Source organism: Dreissena polymorpha, chromosome 6 (assembly GCF_020536995.1).
Source record: "Dreissena polymorpha isolate Duluth1 chromosome 6, UMN_Dpol_1.0, whole genome shotgun sequence".
Taxonomy (NCBI): domain Eukaryota; kingdom Metazoa; phylum Mollusca; class Bivalvia; order Myida; family Dreissenidae; genus Dreissena; species Dreissena polymorpha.
The window spans coordinates 61,388,263-61,411,866 of record NC_068360.1 but is presented as its reverse complement, the minus strand read 5'-3'; the positions used below and the strand labels follow the sequence as shown (position 1 = coordinate 61,411,866).

The window sequence follows — 23,604 nt, the reverse complement described above, 5'->3', positions numbered from 1 at the left end:
AGTTTTATTTTTGAAGTTATATATTGGGCAGTTACTTGGTATTACATTTACCTTTTTTTATAGATTTAAAATAGCATATAAATGAAAATTCAGGCTATGGGTACCAGGAAGTGCTTATTAATAAATTGATTCAGAGAAAGAGGTATATGGTTATACAATTACTTAAAATTGTCTTCTTATAAGGTCATTTTAACATCCTGAAACATCTTTGCAATTTTGGAAGTCCTGAAACTTTCCATAGCTGAAATGTTGGAATTGTAAGTCTGTGACAAACACTGACAGTACATTACTCCCTGACTGCAAGCCCTGTAAAAATTGTAAAAAAAATAGTCATAAAAAGACATTTTTTCCACAGGAGGAATATTTGGAGGCGCGTAACAAAGAAGAGGTTGCTAGGCAACAGCTGGCAGATCTCCAGAAGCAACATGGCGAGCTGGAGGGGCAGGCAAAGGCTGTGAAGGAACCTGCGGATAAACTGAAAAAACTTTATGAAGAGAGGGACACACTTCTATGTAAGCAGTGTCTTTGATGTTTGCGCTTGGGTCCGATCACTGAAAAGAGTGCTGCAAAACTGGGTTTTGTCATTCCGGGTCAACATACAATTTAACATGTTATTAGAGGTGTGATTGTGGAAACACCTCAGTTGATTCTTCAGCCCTTACTGTTTTAACCCAAATTCTTCACTAATTGACAAAGATTGCCTATAGTTACGAATTATTTCTTTAGCACCAATATTTGGTGGTATTGTAAATGAGGAAACAGTGCAAAATGATGTGAAGTCACTCCCCTCAACATAGTAAGACACAGTGACGCCTGGATGGTGATTTATAGGAATTGAAAAATTTTACAGTAAAAAACAAAATGCAACAATTTTGATCCCAAATCCTTGTTTTTTATGTTAATGTAGATTGGATCATTATTGCAAATAATCTGCAAATAATGATACTTTTTGCCTTTGGGAATAAGACCCAATAAAGGCAATAAATTAGCCCCATAAAGCCCTGACTGAATTGCATTTGGATGCAATTTTTAGCAAGAACATTTAGTATTAGAGTTATGAATAATTTGTTTCAGCCCACATTTTTGGTGGCGCTTATGGCAGTGACCTTGAGAACAAACTCGAGGCGTTGTTTGACTCTCTGATGGACCAGAAACAACGCATCAGTGTGGCCAACTACAAGTGGATGAGTGCACGCGTCCTGTTACACCACGCTGTAAGCCAGCTGGCGCATTCAGTGCAGAAATGGAAAGAATTGTTGAGCATTCCACCACAGTAAGTAAATGTTCAAAGTTGAGCTTGGGATAAACACTTGTTTTTTGTTGAAAAAATGGGTGCATATTTAAATGAGATAGCAATTTTGAAGGTGTGCAAAAGAGATGGCATTTTTTATGGGTTGAAAAGAGATGGCTTTTTTGAGGCTGTTGCCTTTTTTGTGCCCAGCATCTAGAGATGCTGGGAGATAAGCAGCAATATGTCTGTACCTTGTTTGTTAGTTAATTTTTTTGTTTGTGTAAGTTTAAACCAAAATAACTCTTTTGATTTAACATCAAGTATGCTTCTTACAAATTGTTTATACTATAATGGTTTCATAAGCTCATTTTGACCTTGAAAATAACCTACTTTTGAACTTACAGTTATTAAGAAGGTCCAAGATTTGGTTTACCCAGAAAGACATGTTTCATTGAAATCCACTATATGGATGGGACATATGCATTCATAGAACGCAGAATCTTGTTTAAAAGGGTTTGATCTTTCAACAGGGTGTGGTAAGCTTTTTGAAGGAGGGCAGTGGGTGGTGGTGAGAGGGTTGACCTTTTAAGAGGTGAGGGGATGGGGTCTTTGACTAGGTTGCCTTAAAATCATTAATTTTTTAATGATCTCTTTGCAAAGTTGTGCATCCAGTCAATGGCCAATTTGATTTAGTAAAGCGTCAGTCTTTAATTGCTTGTATTTTTTCTCTCCACTTCTTGGATAATTATGTATTTATATTTATAAGGGGTAATAAATCAAGTGAAAGTTTTAGAACTCTTATGTTTACTTTTGCTTTCTATCATATTTTTAGACAGGGACATATACGGTATAATATAACAACAGAGGTACGCAACAATTTAGTAGCTGCAATACAGAATATGCAATCTACACAGCGTTATCTAGAAACAATAGAATTTCCATATTGCAAGCCTCAGGAGGTGGAAACTTTAACCAAAGCTACAAATAATATTTACACAGGTATTTCACAGTTGCAGTTGTTGTACATGCACCTGAACTATGTTATCTCAATAGTTAGTAGTTTGATTGAAAACAAAAAAACTTATTTCATGAAGATAAAAAAATGATATTTTTCATTTTAAATTCTTTTAAATTTTAAACAAAATTCATCAGGCTTATATTGAATTTGTATTGACTTCTATTTCCACTTTAGCTTTTTAAAAACAAAAACACAAAAAACTACAACAACAAAAACATATATTGAATACTTTTTATTTGCTGATATTAATCAACATTCAGTTTTCATTGACTGAAAATAAGATTTTTTTTGGATAATACCCATTTTTACTTGTTAATAACCAAAATCTTGTGGAAGACTTTTAATGGTCGATATCCATATTGCTTATGATTTTATACAAACCATTTCTTATGCTTCACGCTCAAACTATTTGTAACTTTTGAGATAACAAAGTGCTGGTGTACATTTATCCTGAAAAAGCAACATTGTTGGATAAGCAAATGTCGGATGCCTCCTTTTCGTGGGTAAATACATTATTCATTTCCATTATATTTAGAAAACATTTGTAAATTATATGGTTTATAAATGCTTTAGACTGGACTGTCTTTCTAAAAAGTATTTTAAATGCTAAAACTGCAAATTCATTTGTTATTATTCAAAATACTGAAATTGTATATTCACGAATTGTTGACAACAATTGAAAATAAAAATAACAACAAGACTGAACACATGTCAGATAGATAGTATTTGTAGCATAGTAAATCACTTTGGACACCAACATTTTTTAAGCAAGGTTGCTTTTTCAGGTATTGTTGACTGTTTTTTATAGTATGATGTTCATATTTGATTGGTTGCTAAATTTAGAAATTGCCCTCTGAGATACACGATTGCCACTGAGGTGCGTAACTACAACATTGCTGCAATTGCAAACGTTCGCAGTTGTGCTCGCTACTTGGGCGAAAAGATTGATTTTCCGTATTGCAAAGAAAATGAGATGCAAACCCTGTGTTTGGCTACTGAGAATGTGTATATTGGTATAAAAAAGCACAGTAGTGAATGTGTGGGTGTGGGTGCTACTGTGGAATATGGGAAATTGGTGTAAAATAAGTTGTTTATTGTTTACAAAACATGCTCTTGCAGGGGTTTCACTGGCTGCCACATTTTTTTAAAACGTTAAAAATCGTTATGTTAGTTAATCCCACCTTATTTTAATTAACACTCATTTAATTAACTGTATTATATTGACTAAATGCATAAATGTCATTGTTATATAAAGTACAAGAATTAATTCATATTATGCTTTCTTTTCAAATAATCGAATATGATGCCATCAAAATAAAATTGTGATCAGCTGCATACATGTTTTAGAAGTATAAGAATTATTTTTAAAGTTGCCACTTTTTTTTCCACTTTCGCATGTTTGTAACAAAAAGTGACAATAGCAATCAACAGCGACACCCCTGCACTTGGCAAAGCAAGATACAAATTATGAATGTCACCATGGAGATGGTGTATCTTGGTATAAAATAATGCTCAGAAGTGTATGTGTTATTGCAAAATAATGCAAAGCAGTGTATGAGTTTTTGCAAAATAATGCAAAGCAGTGTATGTGTTATTGCAAAATAATGCACAGCAGTGTATGTGTTACTGCAAAATAATGCACAGCAGTGTATGTTTTTGCAAAATAATGCAAAGCATTGTATGTGTTATTGCAAAATAATGCAAAGCAGTGTAATGCACAGCAGTATATGTGATATTGCAAAATAATGCAAAGCAGTGTATGTGATATTGCAAAGTAATGCAAAGCAGGGTTTAAATTATGCTGAAAAATGTGCGGCTCAATATAAATTTTTATGACAATGTTTACATGGAATGATTGTCCTCAATTTTTGCCAAACATTGAAATATTCCTCTTCATTCAGTATGTACACAAAAATCCTCTTGTTTTAAGTAGGGAAATAATTAAATGCTGTCAAATATCTGCCTTATGCACATTCAATCCAAGAGAATGCAATTTTTAAAAGCACTGTCATATTTGTGTCATAAAATGCACAATAGTTATTTGGAGTTGCATAGAGCATGATTGAATCGTGTCATCACAATATATTGCGCAAGGGTTGTTTGCTGTGTCTAAGCGTGCATAGTTACTGTGACCCCCTGGTTGCTAGGCAGATAACATATCCACTACACCACAGCGACCTGAATTTGGTGATGAAAATAAGACCAGGATCCTTTGGATTGTTAAATTGTTTGTTTTGCTTTCTTATTTTATCAATTTTAATTGTCGCTAACTCAAAATTTAAACTCTATTTGCGGTATATTGTCTATTTTCTGGAAAATGTAGTTTTGTTAATCTATGAGCAAGTTCCTTTATTTGATTTTTAAAACCCCACTTTGACACTTCAATTCTACAGACATGCAGGACCCTCAGCGTCATCAGCACGCATTGCAGTGTTATGATGTCACATGGCGGCGTGCAGCAGCCCTCTTGCAGTGGTTTGATAACGTAAGTGATGGTTTGATAACATATTTGATGGTTTGATAATGTAAGTGATCGTTTGATAATTAATGTAAGTGATGTTTTGATAACATAAGTGATGTTTTGATAATGTAAGTGATGGTTTGATACTGTAAGTGATGGTTTGATAATGTAAGTGATGGTTTGATACTTTAAGTGATGGTTTGATATAGTAATGGTAATGGTTTTAAAACGTGAGTGATGGTTTGATAATGTAGAATGATGATTTGTTGGAGAATATAGTACTTTGATATCCTAATTGATTGTTAGATCACATAAATGATGGGTTTAAAACATAAATGATGGTTTGAGAATATGATAATGTAAATGATAGTTTGGTTATACAAGTGTATGTTTGATTAAAGATTTATAAGTTTTATAACAAAGTGTTAAAAGGGAAAGTTTTGGTTTGATAACATATTTTTATACCCCCACAAACGAAGTTTAGGGGGTATATAGGAGTGAACTTGTCTGTCGGTCGGTGTGTCGGTTGGTCTGTCGGTCGGTCCGTGTCCGCTCTCTAATTCAAGTAGTTTTAATCCGATCTTCACCAAACTTGGTCAGAAGTTGTATCCAGATGATGTCTAGGCCAAGTTCGAACATGGGCCTTGTTTATTTCTTGTAAGTAACACAATGTACATGTAAGTGCAATCACTAATGTCACTTTTATAACTCTAGTATTGGTTTGAAGAGATAAGTATTGGTTTTAATGACATAAGTGTTGGTTTGATGTCATTAGTGTTGGTTGATGAGAATAATGTTGGTTTGATAATATTAGTGTTGGGTTAAAATATTAGTATTAGTAAGATGACATTTGTATTAGTTTGATAGCATAAATGTTGGTTTGATTACGTAAGTTTTGGTTTGATAACATTAGTGTTGGTTTGATGATTAAGGTTTAGAAATATTGCTATATTATAAGCATTGGTTTGATAACTTGCCTGCATGTATTCTATGGTCCCTTTATTTTAGGTTATCGCTAACACAATCCAGAGGGACATGGCAAAAATCACTGAGGAGGGTCGGAAAGTTGAGACGGACCTGCGGGCTGAGAGGATCAAACTGATCCGGGAGAAGATCAAGGAAACTGGAGGGGACGTCACTGGGCTCAATGATGCAGGTAAATTACAACATAAGCCACAAGAAAATGCTTTTTATTCAAAGGAAAACTAATGACAAAATAATATTTCATGAAATGCGTTGATTGTTATAAAAGATTGTGTGATAATTTTTCTGGTTGGAGACGACACCTGGATCAACAGTGTGTGCTAAATACTTTATGAGGCACAATGGATGTTTTTGACCCCAAGTAAAGCAGCTACAAGATAACCTTAGCTGAATTTTCTCTGGATCCATTTAAGGAATTCTTGATAATTATGCTGGGTTTAGATACACATTTAAATTAGTTGCAAGAAATGTTTGACCCTTTCCAATGGTTGTTAGTTTGGCCCAGCTCACTATTGTCGTATTCAAATTAAACATTCACAATTAATATTGTAACAACTTATTATATATGTAACAACTTATTTGTCAAATAATCGCAATAATTGACTATATGTGTTGTTAAATTAATTTACGAATCGTACACAACAATTTTTCCTGCTGACAATTATGGCCTTGTCAGGCTTGTGTCAGTTTGAAATCAGGTGCATTTGAGCCTTGCTCTGGGAAAATGGGGTTTAATGCATGTGTGTGAAGTGTCACACAAGATTAGCCTTTGGCGTCTGCGGACTGCGCAGGCTTATCGGGGAAGACACTTTACCCATATGCATTAAGCCCCATTTTTCTACAGAGAAGCTCATTATTATTACCATTATGACAAAATTGACAATGGCCACATTAAATCTGTCGCAGTATTTTATGTATTAAGTATTTTATGCTTTAAGGAACAACCGGTTTTGCTGGAGGTAGTTATGATAAATTGTTTTACCCAATTAGTTTTACTACAGTTACCATCCTTTATTGTTTATTAATTTTGTTCTAAGTTTTACTGTACTCACCATCTTTTATCTAGAAAGTTTCCCTCTCTTTCTTTTTAACTGTATAGCACAATTTATATCCACCCACGTTCTTTACTTTATTTTTTTATTATATGTATAATATTTATTCCATCAAACTTTTTCCACAGGGCTTAAGGGACTCGCAGGTAAAATATTGGCACTTTCCTTTCCCCTATATCCCTCTTATAATACAAGTACTTAATAAATCTACATAGTTATTACAATGTATTTGAATTTTTTGCTAAAATTTTGTTAACTTTTCTCAGTCCTGTTCTTCAAAATATGAAATTGTGGTTATAATAACCATGGTTCAAGTTTTCAAACAAATTACTCTTTATTTACTGACATAGATTTGGCTGTTAAGGCCAAATGCATGCTGATTTTTGACAGTGATAATTTTACAGAGGTTTTTGAAATCCATGTGCATTAGAAGAATAACCATAGATACCATTTAAGTTGTAATAATCATAAAATCTAAGACATTCAATGAGGTAAATATGTCATGAAGAAGCATCCTTATGAAGATGTTAAATAACTGATGCAAGCGGTTATGAGGCCTGCTCTGGGGGAACTTAATGCATTTGCTTTGTCACTTTCCGCCTAGACTGGATTTTTGTTTGAAAGAAACTTGCTTTAAAAAAAAAGTTACATAAACGCTGAATGTGCGGTCACTGATTAGCCTGTTTGGATTGCACAGCATAATCTGGGACAACACTTTACCCATATGCTCAGTTTTCTGTGTAAACAGTGTACAGTGCATGCGCCATAAAACTTATTTCAGCATCTGCTATCTATAGAAATTGTTTGACAAAGTTTCAATGGGGGTAAACAGATACGTGCACATGACAACATTTAATTTCATAGAACCAGTTCCTTCTTTCTTTTCATTCTATTCTTGCGTTGTTTTTTTCCATATTGTAACGTAAGGAATTGTACACCATTTGAACAACATCGTCCTTGAAAGAAAGAAATTATTTGATAAGTGCATACAAGTAGTCTTTTTAGCTTGCATGATTTAAGTGACAAATACAGTTAGTGTAAAGCATTTTATTTTGGAGACGCTTACGTTTATTTCTGTAGTTTGCATAAGTTGATAGACAAAAACATTTAGTTTTGCATGCTGTATTTGGGAGGTGCATGCGTTTATGACTTTAGTTTGAATGAGACAGCAGATTAATGTTCTCTTTTTTTCTGTTATTTTCATCCACAGCAAAAGAAAAATATTATTGGTTGCATGTAATAGCTCTTTTTTACGTTAGTGGGAATCATATTTTAACAATTTTCAATTATAAAAGTCATGCTGTTGTCAAAACCTAATGAATTATTGAATAAATAAAACATTGGCAAAAAATCATTGCTTTTTATAAAGCATCAGTAATGATTGTTTAAAACTGCATAATCTGCATAACATAATGCATATAACTGTATCCTGCTCAAGCCGATTGTCAAAACCATGTTCACTCAATTATGATTTGCTTGTTATGGCTAGAAAAAATTAGTATTCATGAATAGTAAATGAGAAATCTTATTGTGTCTGTGATTTTTTATGCAGATGGATTTTGCCTTGTAATATTTATTGTGTCCTAATCGTTTGGTCATAATTACAGCTATCCAACCTCCTTCGAGGAGTTTTTAAAAGGGAAGTCTAATTTAATTGGTTATTAGATGGCTCATAAATATTTTTGAAAACTAAATTATTTTAGCCTATTATTCCATGGTCGATTTTGTAGTACCATGGAATATATGCGAGTTACAACAATGGCTCAGCCATTCCAATGTGAACTGATAATGATGCATTTTACTGATTACAATGTATAATACTTGTTTAGCTGGTTTCTACAACATAGGTCCGTAATACAGCACACTTTTGTTTGCATGTTTAATCTTAATGAAGCATTATATGCACATTAAATGCACGTTTTTAATTATTTTTTATTTTTACTATCTGCAACGTTTGGGTATTGGAAGATGTCAGTTTGTATGTTTTTAAGCTAGAAAATTTTATGGCACAAAGTCCCCACTTAACTTAGCTTATACGCAATTGACCAGTCGCCAAAGTATCGATCGCTCCGCCCACATTCTTCGATCAGCCAATCAGATATCGATTTTTCACACACCCCTCAGCAATGTTTATCTGGCCGCCATTTTGTCCCACAAACAAAGCGTATTGTACATTACCAAATGGAAGTAATTTTTAAGAGTTAACACAGATTTTATATCAACTGCATGATCATTACTGTTCGATCATTATTCAAAATTGTAGGTGCTATACATACTTTATAAAAGGTTATTATTTTATCTTTATTTCTTGAACATCTGAACGAGTAATGAGAAAACAAACACAATAAATAAAATAGTGTAACCACACCAGTTGTGTGTTCTATAAAACATGTTATACCGTTTGATGCACAATATTATTAAGCAATTTGGGCAACATATTATTGCCACACGTGCTTATTAATCTCAGCGTAATTATCAATGATTAATAAATGACAGTATGTTGCATGGATCTCAGACTGAATGAACATTAAGGCATTGTTAGGTACTGTACACAAGAAAAGAAATATTAAATTACTTAAATGATTTCCAATTATATATTTATTTTCTGCGGATCATACACAATGGAGATCATTATAAATTGTTAACTTAAATATTGTTTTAACTCAAGTTAAAACAACAAAAAGGTGATTTCAACGCGGCTTAGCTAGCTTTAAGCGACTTCAAGTGTAAAATGTAAGGCTTATAATACAACAACAACAACATTTCTAAAACAACATATATTGATACGGGGAGAAATGTGAAAATTGCAATTAACAAATAAGGGCCATCTTGCTATAAATAAACAAATGCATAATATGCTAAATGTATTCAATTCGAATGTTCATGAACAGCACCGTAATACCAAAATTTCATTTTTCGATAGTGAAATGTAGCAGGTTCCCATTAAACATAAATGAAATAAAATGCATATTAGATCTGTTAATGTAACCACGAAATTAGGCCTGTATTATATTATGGTTACAATAAAAATGTAATTTATATCTAAATTTAAAAAAACGGTGTCTTTTTAAAAATAACACAATGAAACAAAGATCTAAACATTTTTAATAAACAAAAAAACCATCATGATATGGATGTGTCATTTGCATTTAATAAAAATATTTTCAAAATTATATATGAATAGCAACCGGATTCACTGCCAGACGGTTTTAATACAAGTTGAAAATCAATATGAAATAAATGCTCATTTTTACCACAGTTTTTTTACCAGATTCCTATAATATGTATAAGAAACGTTCTAATAGTTAACTCATTTATTTTGATTATGCCATTTCTCTCCTCATCAATTATGATTGTATTAAAGTTGTACAAAGCAGTTTAGTTTAGTGTGCGGCTTTAATAAAAAGAGCATCATACATCGTTACAAGTATAGTATTTCACTCACGTAATGCGCTATAATTGCGACCTGCTTGTCGGAGTTTTCTAATCACTAGACCACGTGACTATGTGGGCGGAGCGATCAATAATTTGGCGACTGGTCAATTGTGATGCATACTTTAAATTTCAAGGTTAAGGTTGTCTAAAAATGCTTAGTGTTGTTTTTTTCAAATTCAAAGGTCACTTAGATGTAATAAGTTTAATTTCGTACATTTAAGTGAAGTGTTTATTTAAAACATTTCATTCAAATAGCCCTTCTCCTTTTGCTGCTTCCTTTTGCCTTCAGCCCATCTGAGTTATTCAACATTAAATGTATGAAAATCTCTTTGCAAATATTCATGGCAATTGAAAACACAACAATTAAAAATCTTAATTGAGCTGATGATGATGTTAGACTTTAAAATTAATTGGTCTTAGCAAATAATCAGATGCAAATATTCTTGGTAATTGAAAAGACAACGATTAAAAATCTTAATTGAGCATGTTAGACTTTAAAATTAATTGGTCTTAGCAAATAATCAGACAATGACACCAGGCTGGTAGGGCTTTCACCCTACCCCATTTTTATAACACCCTTTTGTGATCTAGATTTTCACTGTATATGTTGGGCCAGGTCTGCACACAGTTGAGTTTTGTTGTTGCTGTATTTGTTATTTAATATAATAAAGGTAGATCACCACTGTATGTAAGTCATAAGTTGAACAAACAATCTTACAAAAAATTGTGTCTTGTTCTGAGAAAACTGGGCATAATGCATGTGGCTTAAGTGTCGTCCCAGATTAGCCTGTGCAGTCTGCACAGGCTAATCAGGGACAACACTTTCCGCTTAAACAAGATTTTCGGTAAAAAGGGACTTCCTTTGAACGAAAAATACCATTAAAGCAGAGTGACGTCCTTGATTAGCCTGTGCGGAGTGCACAGGCTTATCTGGGACAATACTTTACCCACATGCATTTTGCCCAATTTTCACAGAACAAGACAAAATTGTATCTGAAGTTTTTGTTCAAGTGCGACTTAAGTTTAGATTTCTGTTAGTTCTTGGTTAACCAAATGTATTGTATTTTAAATGTTTAAAATAACTTTCATGTTGCTGGAATGGTCCTGATTTCACCCATTATATCGAACGTTCAAGGGATTCTACATGAAGTTATGTATTTAAATCAGACGTAATTTAAACTGGAAATCTACATGTATAAAAAAGATAGTACATGTACAAAATTTTATTGAAGACAAGGCCATGTTAAAACACGACAATTATATATTTTTGAAATGTATTGCATGTCTTTCTTAATGATATTCAATTATTGCATTCATTATAGCTAAGAAACATTTATGTGAAAATAAATCTATCTTTTCCTTTAAATAAGCTGAGAAATATCAAACGATAAATCTGTATATATACGCTATACATAGATAATATCATAGCAATAACAAATCTTTAGAACCTAAGATAACATACATATGTATATATTTGTGCACTGTAGATCAAACCAAGCTGTCAGCAGAAGACATGGACATGAAGGGTATCGGAGTCACAAGACCGGCCCCTGTGGACGGAGGACCTCACGTTCCAGATGCCCAGGTAGCACCTGTACTAGTTATATCTCATTCTCTCGCATGCATTGTCAAACAAGTTTGATTCAATATCCTTAGCATGAAAACATGACCCACTCACAGAAGCTTGTGATTCGGGTTTTTATGCCCCCGGATCAAATGATCTCATGAAGCTGCACATTTTGAGTGGTGTAAGGTCATGGTCATCCTTCAAGGTCAAAAGTAAAAAAATACAATGCAAACGAAGTAATAAGCTTTAAAAGGGAGATAATTTCTTAACCTGCCAAATGATATATTGAAATTTTATTTCAAAGTGGCGCAATAGGGGGCATTGTGTTTCTGACAAACACATCTCTTGTTTTATCCTAAATATATAAACTTACCTGCTTTTCATGCTAACCTTGTTTTTTTATTTTTCTTCTCGTTTGTCTTTTGTCACATAAAACTTGACAAATACTGGTTACTTTCGAATCATCATGGCAGCATCCTCTCCAGCTTGTATAGAACATTTGTGAAGTTCTTTTGTTTGCAATCATCATGGGACTTAACATACTCATCAAAGCAAAATTTAGCTCTTAACTTGGCATAATTGCTCATTTGGGACATGAAATATGTCTCTATCTGTCGACATATCCAACTTGTCTAGTTGAGGTTTGTAGCTCCCGAATTGCTCCCACGTTTAAAGACACATTAAGTCATAACAATTTCAAACAAAGATCACTGGACAAGTTGTTTATTGGCAGGTCATGTGTTCATATTCGGTGTTTGAGATATGGGGAATATTATGTAAGTGTTCAATAAAGATGAAGTTTATGATGCAAGGCTTAGAAACAGACAAGAGTGAGGCCTGCAGTATAAGGAAATGAGTTGTGCTGAGCAGGATACCACTTCATTGTTATTCAATTAAATAAATTTTGTGCTTCATATTAGCTAAAGTTCATTGATTAAATAAATGGCCAGAAATCTCACTGTTATTTTTACTGTTTGGTTACTCTTGGTATGGCTTCATTGAAATACAATGTCATTTATTCCATAATAGTGATAAAATAAATGTGTGTTAAAAATATAATTGGGCTAAGGCTTAAGTTTATAGAATGGGTTGTTGTACAATCCAGTCTTTGATAATGAGATCTTGTAGTATCATGATGAAAAGAAAGGACTAGGTTCACGAAAGTGCCTATTTGGCCTTGTATTTTCGAAAAAATCAAATGCAATGAAATGCTTTATTTGACACTGTTTTTATGTTGTCTTACATTCGTTTATACAATATATACAGAAACTTTTTGTGTTCGTCGTCTTTTCACCAATATGAACATGATTGATTTTTGGCAGTAGGCCAAAAAAGTCTGTTTTTTTAGCAAAAATGCTACATGTTAAGGCTAAAAAAAATGTGTTCCGCCAAATGCGACATCAAGATATTTCGTTCATTTAACCTATAATGTTACTTCTTTAAGTGGGTTAAGTTTGAAGGTGTCGCAATTGGCGGAAAATATTTAAAACATTTGAACATTGTCACTGCTTATCGTGTTTTTAAATCCGCCGCTTCAGACGTATCCCTTTTTTTTCAGAATCAGGGACCCCCACCTGCCCCTGCACCAACCCCTCTCCCCTTGTCAGAGCTGGCTCCTATGCCCTCCGAGAATGACCTCTTTGGTAAGTTGGTTACCATAGCAACATAATTTGGTCATGAAAAGAATCTATTTGTTTTGATTGTTTATTCATGCTTAATATTGAAATATTGTGTTAGTGCAAGAACCTATGTACTCAGAAAACACTCTCTTTGGTAAGTTGCTTGTCATGGCAATAGAATTTATCACGTACAAAATTTGGGACCTTAGTGACAAGTTCTTTGTTAAGCTGAAACTAGGCCCTTAAACACCCCCTTGGGAAAATGTAAAACCCTCTGAGAACTTTAATGAAGTAATATACTGTAATGGCCTAGTTTCATGAACATACTTAAGTGAATATTCTAACTAACTTTTAATGGTTTTCTTAATTTTTGAGATGAGGTTGATTATCATGGTGAATTTTGTGTTCACGGATGTTTTGGGTCTAAATTAACAATAAGTTTTAGTATAAATATTTGAGTCTTCCTATAGCTAAGATTGAAGAATTTTCATGTACCAAATGACATTCTTAGTCCTTAGCTGAGTGGAAACTCAAAACTCATAGTCCAAGTTGAGCTCAATATTTGAGAATATTTCTAGATCAATTTTAATAATAATTTCCCGGTACACTTTAGGTGACATCTCAGCCCTGAAAGAGCAGTATGCTAAGAACACGGAGGAATACCTGAAGGCCCAGCAGATGAACAAGGCACGCATGGAACAGGGGCTGCAGGCAAAGCTGGCAGAGAGACGCCACAAGAAACAGGCTTAAACTTTACTGCACAGAAGCGAAATGGCTAAGGCAACCAACATTAAACCAGAACAGCCTGCAAGATATCATCAGTGAACTGCTCAAACTGTGATCTCTCTAAGAAGCAGCCCTCATAATTTTTTTTCGTATAACAATTTCTAGAAGTATAAGCTTTTGGACGTTTCCTGAAGGACTGTGATATAAGTAAACAAATATTTTCAGCTGTTTTATGTTAAGAATATGACAATACAATTATTTGATTCAGTCCATGTAATGTTCAGTAATTTGTATTACCTTTTTTTACCTGTTGTTTCTAGTATTTGCCTTTTTTGGTAGAACACATATCTATGAAATGTGTACATGTGTAGTTAAGTCTCTCTTACAGTAAATCAATGTTCATACATAACCCTCATTATTTGTAGTTAAAATTTTGATAGTGTATTGTTTAAAATAATCCGTCCAATGCTTAGTTTGTCTCATATATATTGTCTGTGTTGATTTTTTTATTTGTTAACATTCAATCGTTTGTTTTTATACAAATCATACACATTTTATGCATATATGTTAATTCTATAATTATTATTATACACTGAATAATTTACATCCTTGTCAGATCATTGTCGTTTACATTTATTTTTGTTAAATATTTGCTGTCTTCATATTTAATTAAGAAAAAAACAACTAAATATACATATTTCATAATTTATAATTATTTTTTAATTATTTTAATATTCAAGTCTTTGATAAAAGTGGTTTCAATTAATTCATGGCCTTCATTTTTTTATGACCCCAAAAGAGGGCATATAGTGATCTGTCTGTCTGTCACACTTTGCGTTTAGGTTTTGAAAAATGCTCATAACTTCTATGTCACTTCAGATAGCCATTTCATATTTGGCATGCATGTGTATATGGACAAGGCCTTTCCATACGCATACAAATTTTGACCCCTGTGACCTTGACCTTAGGGTCCGCGTTTAGGTTTCGAAATCTGCGTTTAGGTTTCAAAAAAGCTCATAACTTCTATCAAGCGTTTATAGGGGGCATAAGTCATCCTATGGCGACAGCTCTTGTTATAGATTGCTAACAAATATAAGCATAACAACATTTGAAGTTATAACATTTTGTGGGATTTACCATCTCTCCCATCAAAATGTGGAAAAGTTTTTCAAAGGAGAATATTAAATCATAAAAGTCATTGAAGTTAAAGATTGTACAAAAATTTTAGTGTTCAAAAATTCTATGTACAAGTGTTTTTTTGATCAAGAAAGCCAAAGCGATTATGTGGTTCTTTTTTAAGGTTAATGTTTTTGAATTTGTTAATTTTCTGTGTTAATGTGATATGTTCTATTATTGCTTTATTCATCCCTCAATGTGTCTCTCAGGCCTTTTGTAAATAATTAGAACTGTATACATGGATCTTAAACACTAAATCATTTCATCTTGGTTGTGGTTCTTTATAATGATATTCACTTAACTATCTCTTCTTTTCCTTGTAAGTGGAATATAATGTCTCAACGCAAACAAAACCCAATCTGCTCGGAAACAAAACCATTTATGTGATTGCAGTGGAATGTGAAGAAAAACATTCAAAGTACTTACAACTATAGGGAAGTTTTCAGTAACTTGTTTCTTCTTTCACTAGCATTCATGTGTATGTATGATAAAGAAAAAAAATGACACTAGCAGTGATTTTTTGTTTCATTCAAAGGATCAAAGTGTGTAATTTCATAAATTGTATTGGTCTGTTTTTTTAACTAAATAAATGCCCTCATCAGAAGATTTCTATAGTGTGTTCTATTTGTGTTTAAAGACCCAGCCCTAGTCTCTGCCAAACATGGCTGGACCGTTTGCCATTGCCCTGTAAAATATTTGTATGTGCGACCTGTCCATCAAACTTTTCAATACCAAACGTCCAGTAAAAAATAGAGAATGACTTTGTTGGATAATCAAGGTTTTACGCCTTTGTAATTGTTCTATGTAGCGTTTGCATACACAACACTTTTGATTTTATTTGAATTTTCCAATGGCACCCAATAGGTCCATTTTTGTGCATTGTTATTTTGCCAGCCAGGAAGGTCCAAATCCGTTGCTTAACTATTATGTGATACAAATACCAATTTGTGTGCTAGGAATGGCCGTAGTAACTTATAATATTGATCATTTAGACTGTAAATCTCCAGGCATGATGTCATTTATCTAGGCCATTGTCAGTTTAGGCCGTTTTTGACGGAACTTCTATCTGGCATGCACACTCAGACTCCAAAGTATCTGCTACTTTTGTTTGTGGAGCACTGACATGTTCTTGAGATATTTACTTAGGCGGGAAACCTGGTTATTTTAACATCATCTTCTGTAGACAATAGATCCTGTAAAAAGGAGGTCCTGTTTGTGTTCCAATTTTACAGGAACTACCTCACCTGTTAATATTTGCCCAGTTTTGATTCGACTGTCACAGCCCACTGAAAATAATTTGATGTATTTTTTTAAGAGCATCCATTTACTGAAATCCTTGCTTTGTGACTTGAGTATCCTCAATTTCGTATATACATGGTATTAAAATGACATCTGTAAAATATAGTATATGATATAAGGCCGTGAGCATTTGGGATATTTTTCCAGATGACAGTTTATACACCGATGGTAGATAAACGTTCAAAGATAAATTCCATGTCCCCCAGCTAACAGAGATTTATTTATTTGCAAAAAATAAACAATTTTAGCACAAAACCAAATCCTTTATTTCTACAATCTCTACATGAAAAGTTACAAAACATTGAATGCTATGAATTGAATATGAATGATACTATGCAATATACATGTTTCGTGTGCATGTAATAACAAAAAAAACTTACAAGATGGCTAACAGACGCTACAGTTGGATTTGTAGCCGTTTTCTTACCAGTTAATGTACAATTTGAATATGCTTACAAGCTTTTCCTTGCTAAAAACTGTTGGTAAATCATTTACCTTCACTGCCCTATTATAAAATCCTGAAGTGGCAACATTTACCTTTAAAAGCCAGAAGCTGTTATCAGTATTCTATGGAAATGTAATTTAGGTACATTATAATGCTTGACAGAAGATGAGTGGTAAAGGAATAATAGTTAGTTATGAAGCGTAAATACTCGTATAAAGTAAATCTGGGATGATGAAAATGATGAGAAACAATGAAATTATTATACAAGTAAAGTACTGAATGTCAATACTACCAATAAATTCATGCTGGGTAATGGAAATGATAAATATATGACAATGATTATGCAGCAAATACATGGCATTGATAATGATATGATAATTGTGAGAACAGTTAGAATGTTCGGAAAAACATACACAAACCTAAACAACAGATGAAGTTCATCTTAGCCTTGTTTTTATGTAACTTCCACAAGGCATGTAAAAAAAATACTATACTTTAGAATGTACGAAAGAACTTGAAGAGTGCTTTCAAAAGTTACGCAACTGTCGATGGTCTCTTAAAACTACAGATAATAATTTTTCCTCCAAATAATCGGAATTATATATCACCTCATCTAAATGGTGCATATATACAAGACAGGAAATATGTGCTGACAGATTTTGCAAATATTGTACACCATAATTATGCACCTTTCAAAAGTGAAAAAAGCACTATAAATATTATTGAGTGTGTCAATCAAAACAAAAAAATCCTAAACACTATTCTTTGTGAATATTTTGAGAATCTGTTGATAAATACACTACTTTGTCAAATTACTTAGACAAAACAAACTGTACAGCATGTTTCATCCCTCCATTTTGTCCCATCCATACTGTACAGCATGTTTCATCCCTCCATTTTGTCCCATACTGTACAGCATGTTTCATCCCTCCATTTTGTCCCATACTGTACAGCATGTTTCATCCCTCCATTTTGTCCCATACTGTACAGCATGTTTCATCCCTCCATTTTGTCCCATACTGTACAGCATGTTTCATCCCTCCATTTTGTCCCATACTGTACAGCATGTTTCATCCCTCCATTTTGTCCCATTCTGAACCAAAATCAGACTCTCTGTCACCAGCTACTCTGTTAACTTTTCATATTTACCACAGTAGAGCTTAAACCATCTTGTAAACCATTTTGATTCTTCTCTTTAAGATACTGCAGATATTTAAAACTAATTATAAATTCAAAGTAGTGTGAATTGAAAAAAAAACACAATCTGAAAACTATTCATTACAGATATTTGTCATTCCTTGTTTCATCAGCAGAACAATTTCTTTCTTTTTTTAATATCCATATGTTCCTCAATGCAACAGTTTTTGTTCAATTCATTCCAATTCTGATTCTGGATCTTTCAGAAACTTCACTCGATACTTTGTGTACTTGTAATATGGCGACTTATCTGTCACGTCAATGTCCCCCTTGGTCGTGATGCAGGGTCGATTGTTGCCAGAATCTCCATTCAGCCATTTGGAACATTTTGTTTCCTGCTCCCGAGTCACATGAGCTGTTTAAGAAATGATGAAAGGAATGTATTTGTTTGATTTAGGCGAGGCGTAAAATTACTATATTTTGCAATGTACTCTTATGTAAGGTAGAATGAAGAGACAGAAACGGTTGTAATTTAGGAACTACATCTGGGAGGAAACAATACCCTACCCCCTAATTTGATTAACCCCCACCATCTCCAAATTCTAACCCCCTAATTTGATTAACCCCCACCATCTCCAATTTCTAATCAAATTAAGAAAGAAAGAATCATGACTGAATAAATATTTTGAAATAACAAGTAATTCCAATAGTTAAATCATTTTATACATACAGTCAATTACACCTACCTTTTTTCCACTTGTCCACCCATGCACTGAATTTGCCATGCAGCTTTAGAGACAGGTCCTTGTGGGACTGAAAAGCAATACAGATATTAGTCCACAAGTTATTCTTCTTAGTCCTGGTATTTCATAACATTTTGGAAACAAGAAATCAGAAAGGGTCACATGAATAAGTCAATGGGCAGAAATTATACGGATTTTTTTTGTATACAGGGCTCAACATTCACTTTTGAAGCCTCTTGTCCGGTAAGACAAGTAGACCAAAATTTCACTTGTCCTCACCAAAAAGCAACATGTCCTGACCATTTTTATCTTATTCTGCTCAGTTCTTTGCAAAATAATGAAATAATACAAAATTATAAAGACTTCAATCGTTCAAAATACATGTTAACATAATTGAAGGCAGTTTCAATACAAAAAGAACTGACTAGAATAACAGGAAAACTCGAGATTATTGATTTTTAAACATTATACAAAGTCATAATACCTGACAAAAACTTGTGTTTTGCCACCATAAAGCAGAAATTGTTTAAAAGAGATGTATATGTACAGTGCTGAACTGATATTTTAAACAACATTAATACAACTCACTGACCAAATGTTCCCTGAAAATGTCCCCATAGAGATGTCACTACGTTAGTTGTCTGTAAGATCGGTGTGTACCAGTGTGGTAAAATGCATATTTTTTTACAAGGGAGAATAGTCTTGTTATTTTGTCAAAGAAAAATGTTAAGGGTTGCTTCCCTTGTGAACAATACGGTGTAGCATCACATGAAACTATCGGAATTTGTGATTTAAACATAAATTTAATATAATCGAAAAATTTTTTGGCAACTCCACAGAAATAACAGATTTAAAGGCATTTTTTCTATATAATTAAATTATAACAATCACTTGTCCATTCAGCACAAACTCGTTATTTACTTGTCCGGACTAACAATATGGATGTCCCGGACAGTCGGACTACCGTTAATGTAGAGCCCTGGTATACTAGTGTTAATGAACTGTTTATTAGCATCCAAATCATCAGCTGTTTTAATGAAATAAATTATTTATTGATAATTAGTTGGAATTTAGGAACAATTGCTTGAAATAATGAAAGGCAAAGAAAAATAAAATGCTAAAAAGTATCTCTGACATGCACTGACAAAATAGTTCAAACTCATCTGTGATGTTTGTGCTCCAGGATTTTTTATTCTCTTTTTTATATGATAACTATACAAATGTTTTCACTCACTCAATTATACTTTTCTCTATTTCAAGGAAAAATTGCCAATTTCAAAGACACATTTCAAATCCCCAATTTGATGACGAAAGACGTTCCCAACTTACCTCCCTTGCCCGCTTCAAGGCCATGCGCTTGTACAGGTAGCTCTCGCTATTGATCACATAGACGAGCTTGAAGGAATTAACGTTAAACTTGCATTCTGTGTTGTCAATAATATCAATCTCTCTTCCCGACCTCGGACCTTTCTTCCCTATAATTTCATCATCGTCATTATCATCTTCTTTGTCATCATCATCATTGTCATCTTCATTATCCGCGTTATCATCCCCATCTCTATCTTCATTATGCCTGTTACCCTTATCTGTACTGCTTTCTTCCTTATCAATATCCATTTCTTCTTTCTCCCCTTCCTCCTTTTTGGTTTCTCTTTCCTTTTCATTGGATTGCATTTTATCGCTTTTGTCTGATTTCCCACCCACTGATCGACTGCTTTTTTCCGACATTTTATCAGAGTCATCTCTTTTGGCCTTCTCCTCTTCTCCTTGTTGCTCTTTGTTTTTCTTACGAACTTGCCGTACATTTCTGAAAGGACCAAGTGGCATTTTATTCATGCATTTAAAGTTGCACTTTTTTAATTTGGTAGTTATTAGTGCGATTCCAGTGATTTAAAGTGAAAAAAAAGTGAAAATAATTGAAAACTTTTAATAATTTTGCTGTTAAATGATGTCATATCTTTGATGCAATGAAATTATTAAAATATTAGCATAATTAATATGACATCAATCAGCCTTCAAAACCACATATAATCTGAAACGTGATTGATGCCTGTGCAAACTTAGTCAGCAATGTTCAAGGGCAGGCAAATAGGGCAGGTATATATTTTGCATTTATATATGCCTCAAGAATGTAGCAAATTTTTTTTAAAGTTTAATACATAACATGATAAATCAGGAAAATGCTGTAATTTTTTTTGTAAAGACAGAAACATAATTTTTTTTAGCTACACAAACATAAAGTAAAACACAAAAAACAACAACAACAAACCCACGGAGTCAATACACCTACCTCCTTAAGAACACAGGTTTCCTGTTGAGCATCTCCTTGAGTTCTTCAGTGGCAGTGTCCTCGTTGTTCACGTATTTCTCAACATACTCGCTCCAGCGTTCCACCTCCACGGGGTCGTCAGGGGGCTCATGGTCCGAGTCCAGCATCTCTATGCTCAGTCGGCACTCCATCTTGTGCTGGAAACAGACCAACATTTGTACTGGAAACAGACCAACATTTGTACTGAAAACAGACCAACATTTGTACTGGAAATATAAGACCAACATTGGTAATGGAAATGGACCAACATTTGTACGGGAAATAGGACCAGCATTTGTACTGGAAATAGGAGGAACATTTGTACTGGAAACAGACTAACATTTGTACAGGAAACAGACCAAAATTTGTACTGGAAACAGACCAACATTTGTACTTCAAATAAACCAACATTTGTACTGGAAACAGACAAACATTTGTACTGGAAACAGACCAACATTAGTACTGGAAACAGACCAACATTTGTACTGGAAACAGGCAACATTTGTACTGGAAATAGTAGACCAACATTAGTAATGAAAATGGACCAACATTTGTATGGGAAATAGGACCAGCATTTGTAATGGAAATAGGACGAACATTTGTACTGGAAACAGACCAAAATTTGTACTGGAAACAGACCAACATTTGTACTTCAAATAAACCAACATTTGTACTGGAAACAGACTAACATTAGTACTGGAAACAGACAGACATTTGTACTGGAAATAGATCAAAATTTTTACTGGAAACAGACCAACATTTGTACTGGAAACAGACCAACATTTGTACTGAAAATAGTAGACCAACATTAGTAATGGAAATAGACAACATTTGTACAGGAAATACAAAAAGCATTTGTACTAGAAACAGATCAACATTTGTACTGGAAATAGAATAACATTTGTACTTGAAATCGACCAACATTTGTATTGGAAACAGATCAACATTTGTACTGGAAATAGACCAACATAAGTACTAAAAATTTGAAGGGGAGGGGGAATATTTACAAATTAAGCATAAAGTCAATCTGTCTTTTCCGCCCTGTTGCTCAAAACTTCAATGCCCAAGGTAGCAGTCTGTTAACTTCAGGCTCAAATAAAAGAGAAGTTATTATCAAACATTGTCAAATAATTCTAGCAAACAAATGTGTTTACAGTTAACACATATATTAGAGGGTTAGCAGTAAAGACACAAATAATTTGATCCAAAAATTAACGTCTGTTAGCTCTTAACTGGCTTAAATTTTGAGCACACAGGCCCTGTTCGCCTAAAAATATCCCTAGTAACACTGCATTCTGTGGTACTGTACAATCATGTAAAAACAAACAAAATGATTATAATTGTAATAAGAAAATCTCACAATTTTCTTTTTCATCCTTTAATGTTGCTAGATCATCAAATCTTTGGTAAGGCAATTATCGGTTTTGTACTAGGAAAAGTAATTAAATTTGAGCCTTATTATTAAGTTTGTATAGGTTCAGATCTCATAAGGTACAGGGTGCTGCTGAAATAGGGGAAGTGTGAGAACAACAAGAGCTGTCAGAGGACAGCGCGCTCGACTATTCGAGTGCTTGACAGTATAACGTAAGCCATCATGGAGAGGGGGGTATAATGTGTGTGTGTGGTCAATTAATAGATGATCTTTAAAAAATAAGAAAAAAAAGATTTTTTTTTGGGGGGGGGGGGGGCGTGTGGGATGGTTTGTGTGGAGTCCATTGTGGTATGTCAGGTAAGTGTTGTTTTGTCAAAGTATGAATCAAATGTGATCATAATTGTTAAATTTAAGCAAAATTTATTAATTTGACCTTGAAGGTCAAGGTCAAATTCAACTTGCCAGGTACAGTACCATCATGATAGTAAGAAAGTATTTGAAGTTTCAAAGAAATAGCCTTGATACTTTAGAAGTAAAGTTGATCTAAACACAAAATTTTACAAAATATTCAAAGTTACTAAGACAAAAAAGGGCCATAATTCCATTAAAAAGCCAACCAGAGTTATGCAACTTGCCCTATACAGTCCCTTTACGATAGTTAGCGAGTTTACCAAGTCTGAAAGCAATAACTATGATACTTAAGGAGTAAAATGGACCAATACACAAAACTTAACCAAATGTTCAATTATCTAAGTATAAAAGGGGCTATAATTATGTCAAAATACTTGATACAGTTGTCTGCTCTTGTTTTATAGATTAGGATCATGTTGGTAAAGAAATATGCAAAATATAAAAGCAATATGTCAAGGGACTTAGAAAATATTTGAGGTGGTACGCAAACTTGAACATTCCAACGCGCACGCTCACGCCGGGGCGAGTAGGATAGCTCCGCTATATATATTTCATATATAAAAGTCGAGCTAAAAACACTTGCTATGGTCACTTTAAAGCGGCTCAGTAACAACACTTAC

The 23,604-nt window shown here is 33.6% G+C and overlaps 2 protein-coding genes across 10 annotated transcripts in view; one reads left to right on the top strand and one right to left on the bottom strand.

The window, feature by feature from the left end:
• Positions 1 to 15,875, top strand: part of LOC127833893 (uncharacterized) — a 32,957-nt gene extending 17,082 nt beyond the window's left edge. For 2 of the 7 annotated variants that reach the window (XM_052359398.1, XM_052359399.1), the window contains exons 5-15: positions 356 to 512; positions 1,075 to 1,273; positions 2,064 to 2,230; positions 4,643 to 4,734; positions 5,719 to 5,866; positions 6,633 to 6,653; positions 6,875 to 6,892; positions 8,576 to 8,593; positions 11,669 to 11,766; positions 13,307 to 13,391; positions 13,981 to 15,875. In XM_052359398.1, coding sequence (XP_052215358.1) covers positions 356 to 512; positions 1,075 to 1,273; positions 2,064 to 2,230; positions 4,643 to 4,734; positions 5,719 to 5,866; positions 6,633 to 6,653; positions 6,875 to 6,892; positions 8,576 to 8,593; positions 11,669 to 11,766; positions 13,307 to 13,391; positions 13,981 to 14,117 — 1,140 coding nt within the window. In that variant the 3' untranslated portion in view covers positions 14,118 to 15,875. The remainder of the gene's footprint in view (positions 1 to 355; positions 513 to 1,074; positions 1,274 to 2,063; positions 2,231 to 4,642; positions 4,735 to 5,718; positions 5,867 to 6,632; positions 6,654 to 6,874; positions 6,893 to 8,575; positions 8,594 to 11,668; positions 11,767 to 13,306; positions 13,392 to 13,980) is intronic. The other 5 variants (XM_052359401.1, XM_052359400.1, XM_052359405.1 and 2 more) reach the window with 5 other exon arrangements.
• Positions 15,876 to 17,906: 2,031 nt separating this feature from the next.
• The window catches only part of LOC127833887 (paired amphipathic helix protein Sin3a-like), a 75,962-nt gene continuing 70,264 nt past the window's right edge, over positions 17,907 to 23,604 (bottom strand). For all 3 annotated transcript variants that reach the window (XM_052359387.1, XM_052359386.1, XM_052359388.1), the window contains exons 26-29: positions 21,184 to 21,359; positions 20,223 to 20,700; positions 18,897 to 18,963; positions 17,907 to 18,565 (exon numbers count right to left, since the gene is read on the bottom strand). In XM_052359387.1, the coding sequence (XP_052215347.1) occupies positions 18,387 to 18,565; positions 18,897 to 18,963; positions 20,223 to 20,700; positions 21,184 to 21,359 (900 nt within the window). In that variant the 3' untranslated portion in view covers positions 17,907 to 18,386. The remainder of the gene's footprint in view (positions 18,566 to 18,896; positions 18,964 to 20,222; positions 20,701 to 21,183; positions 21,360 to 23,604) is intronic.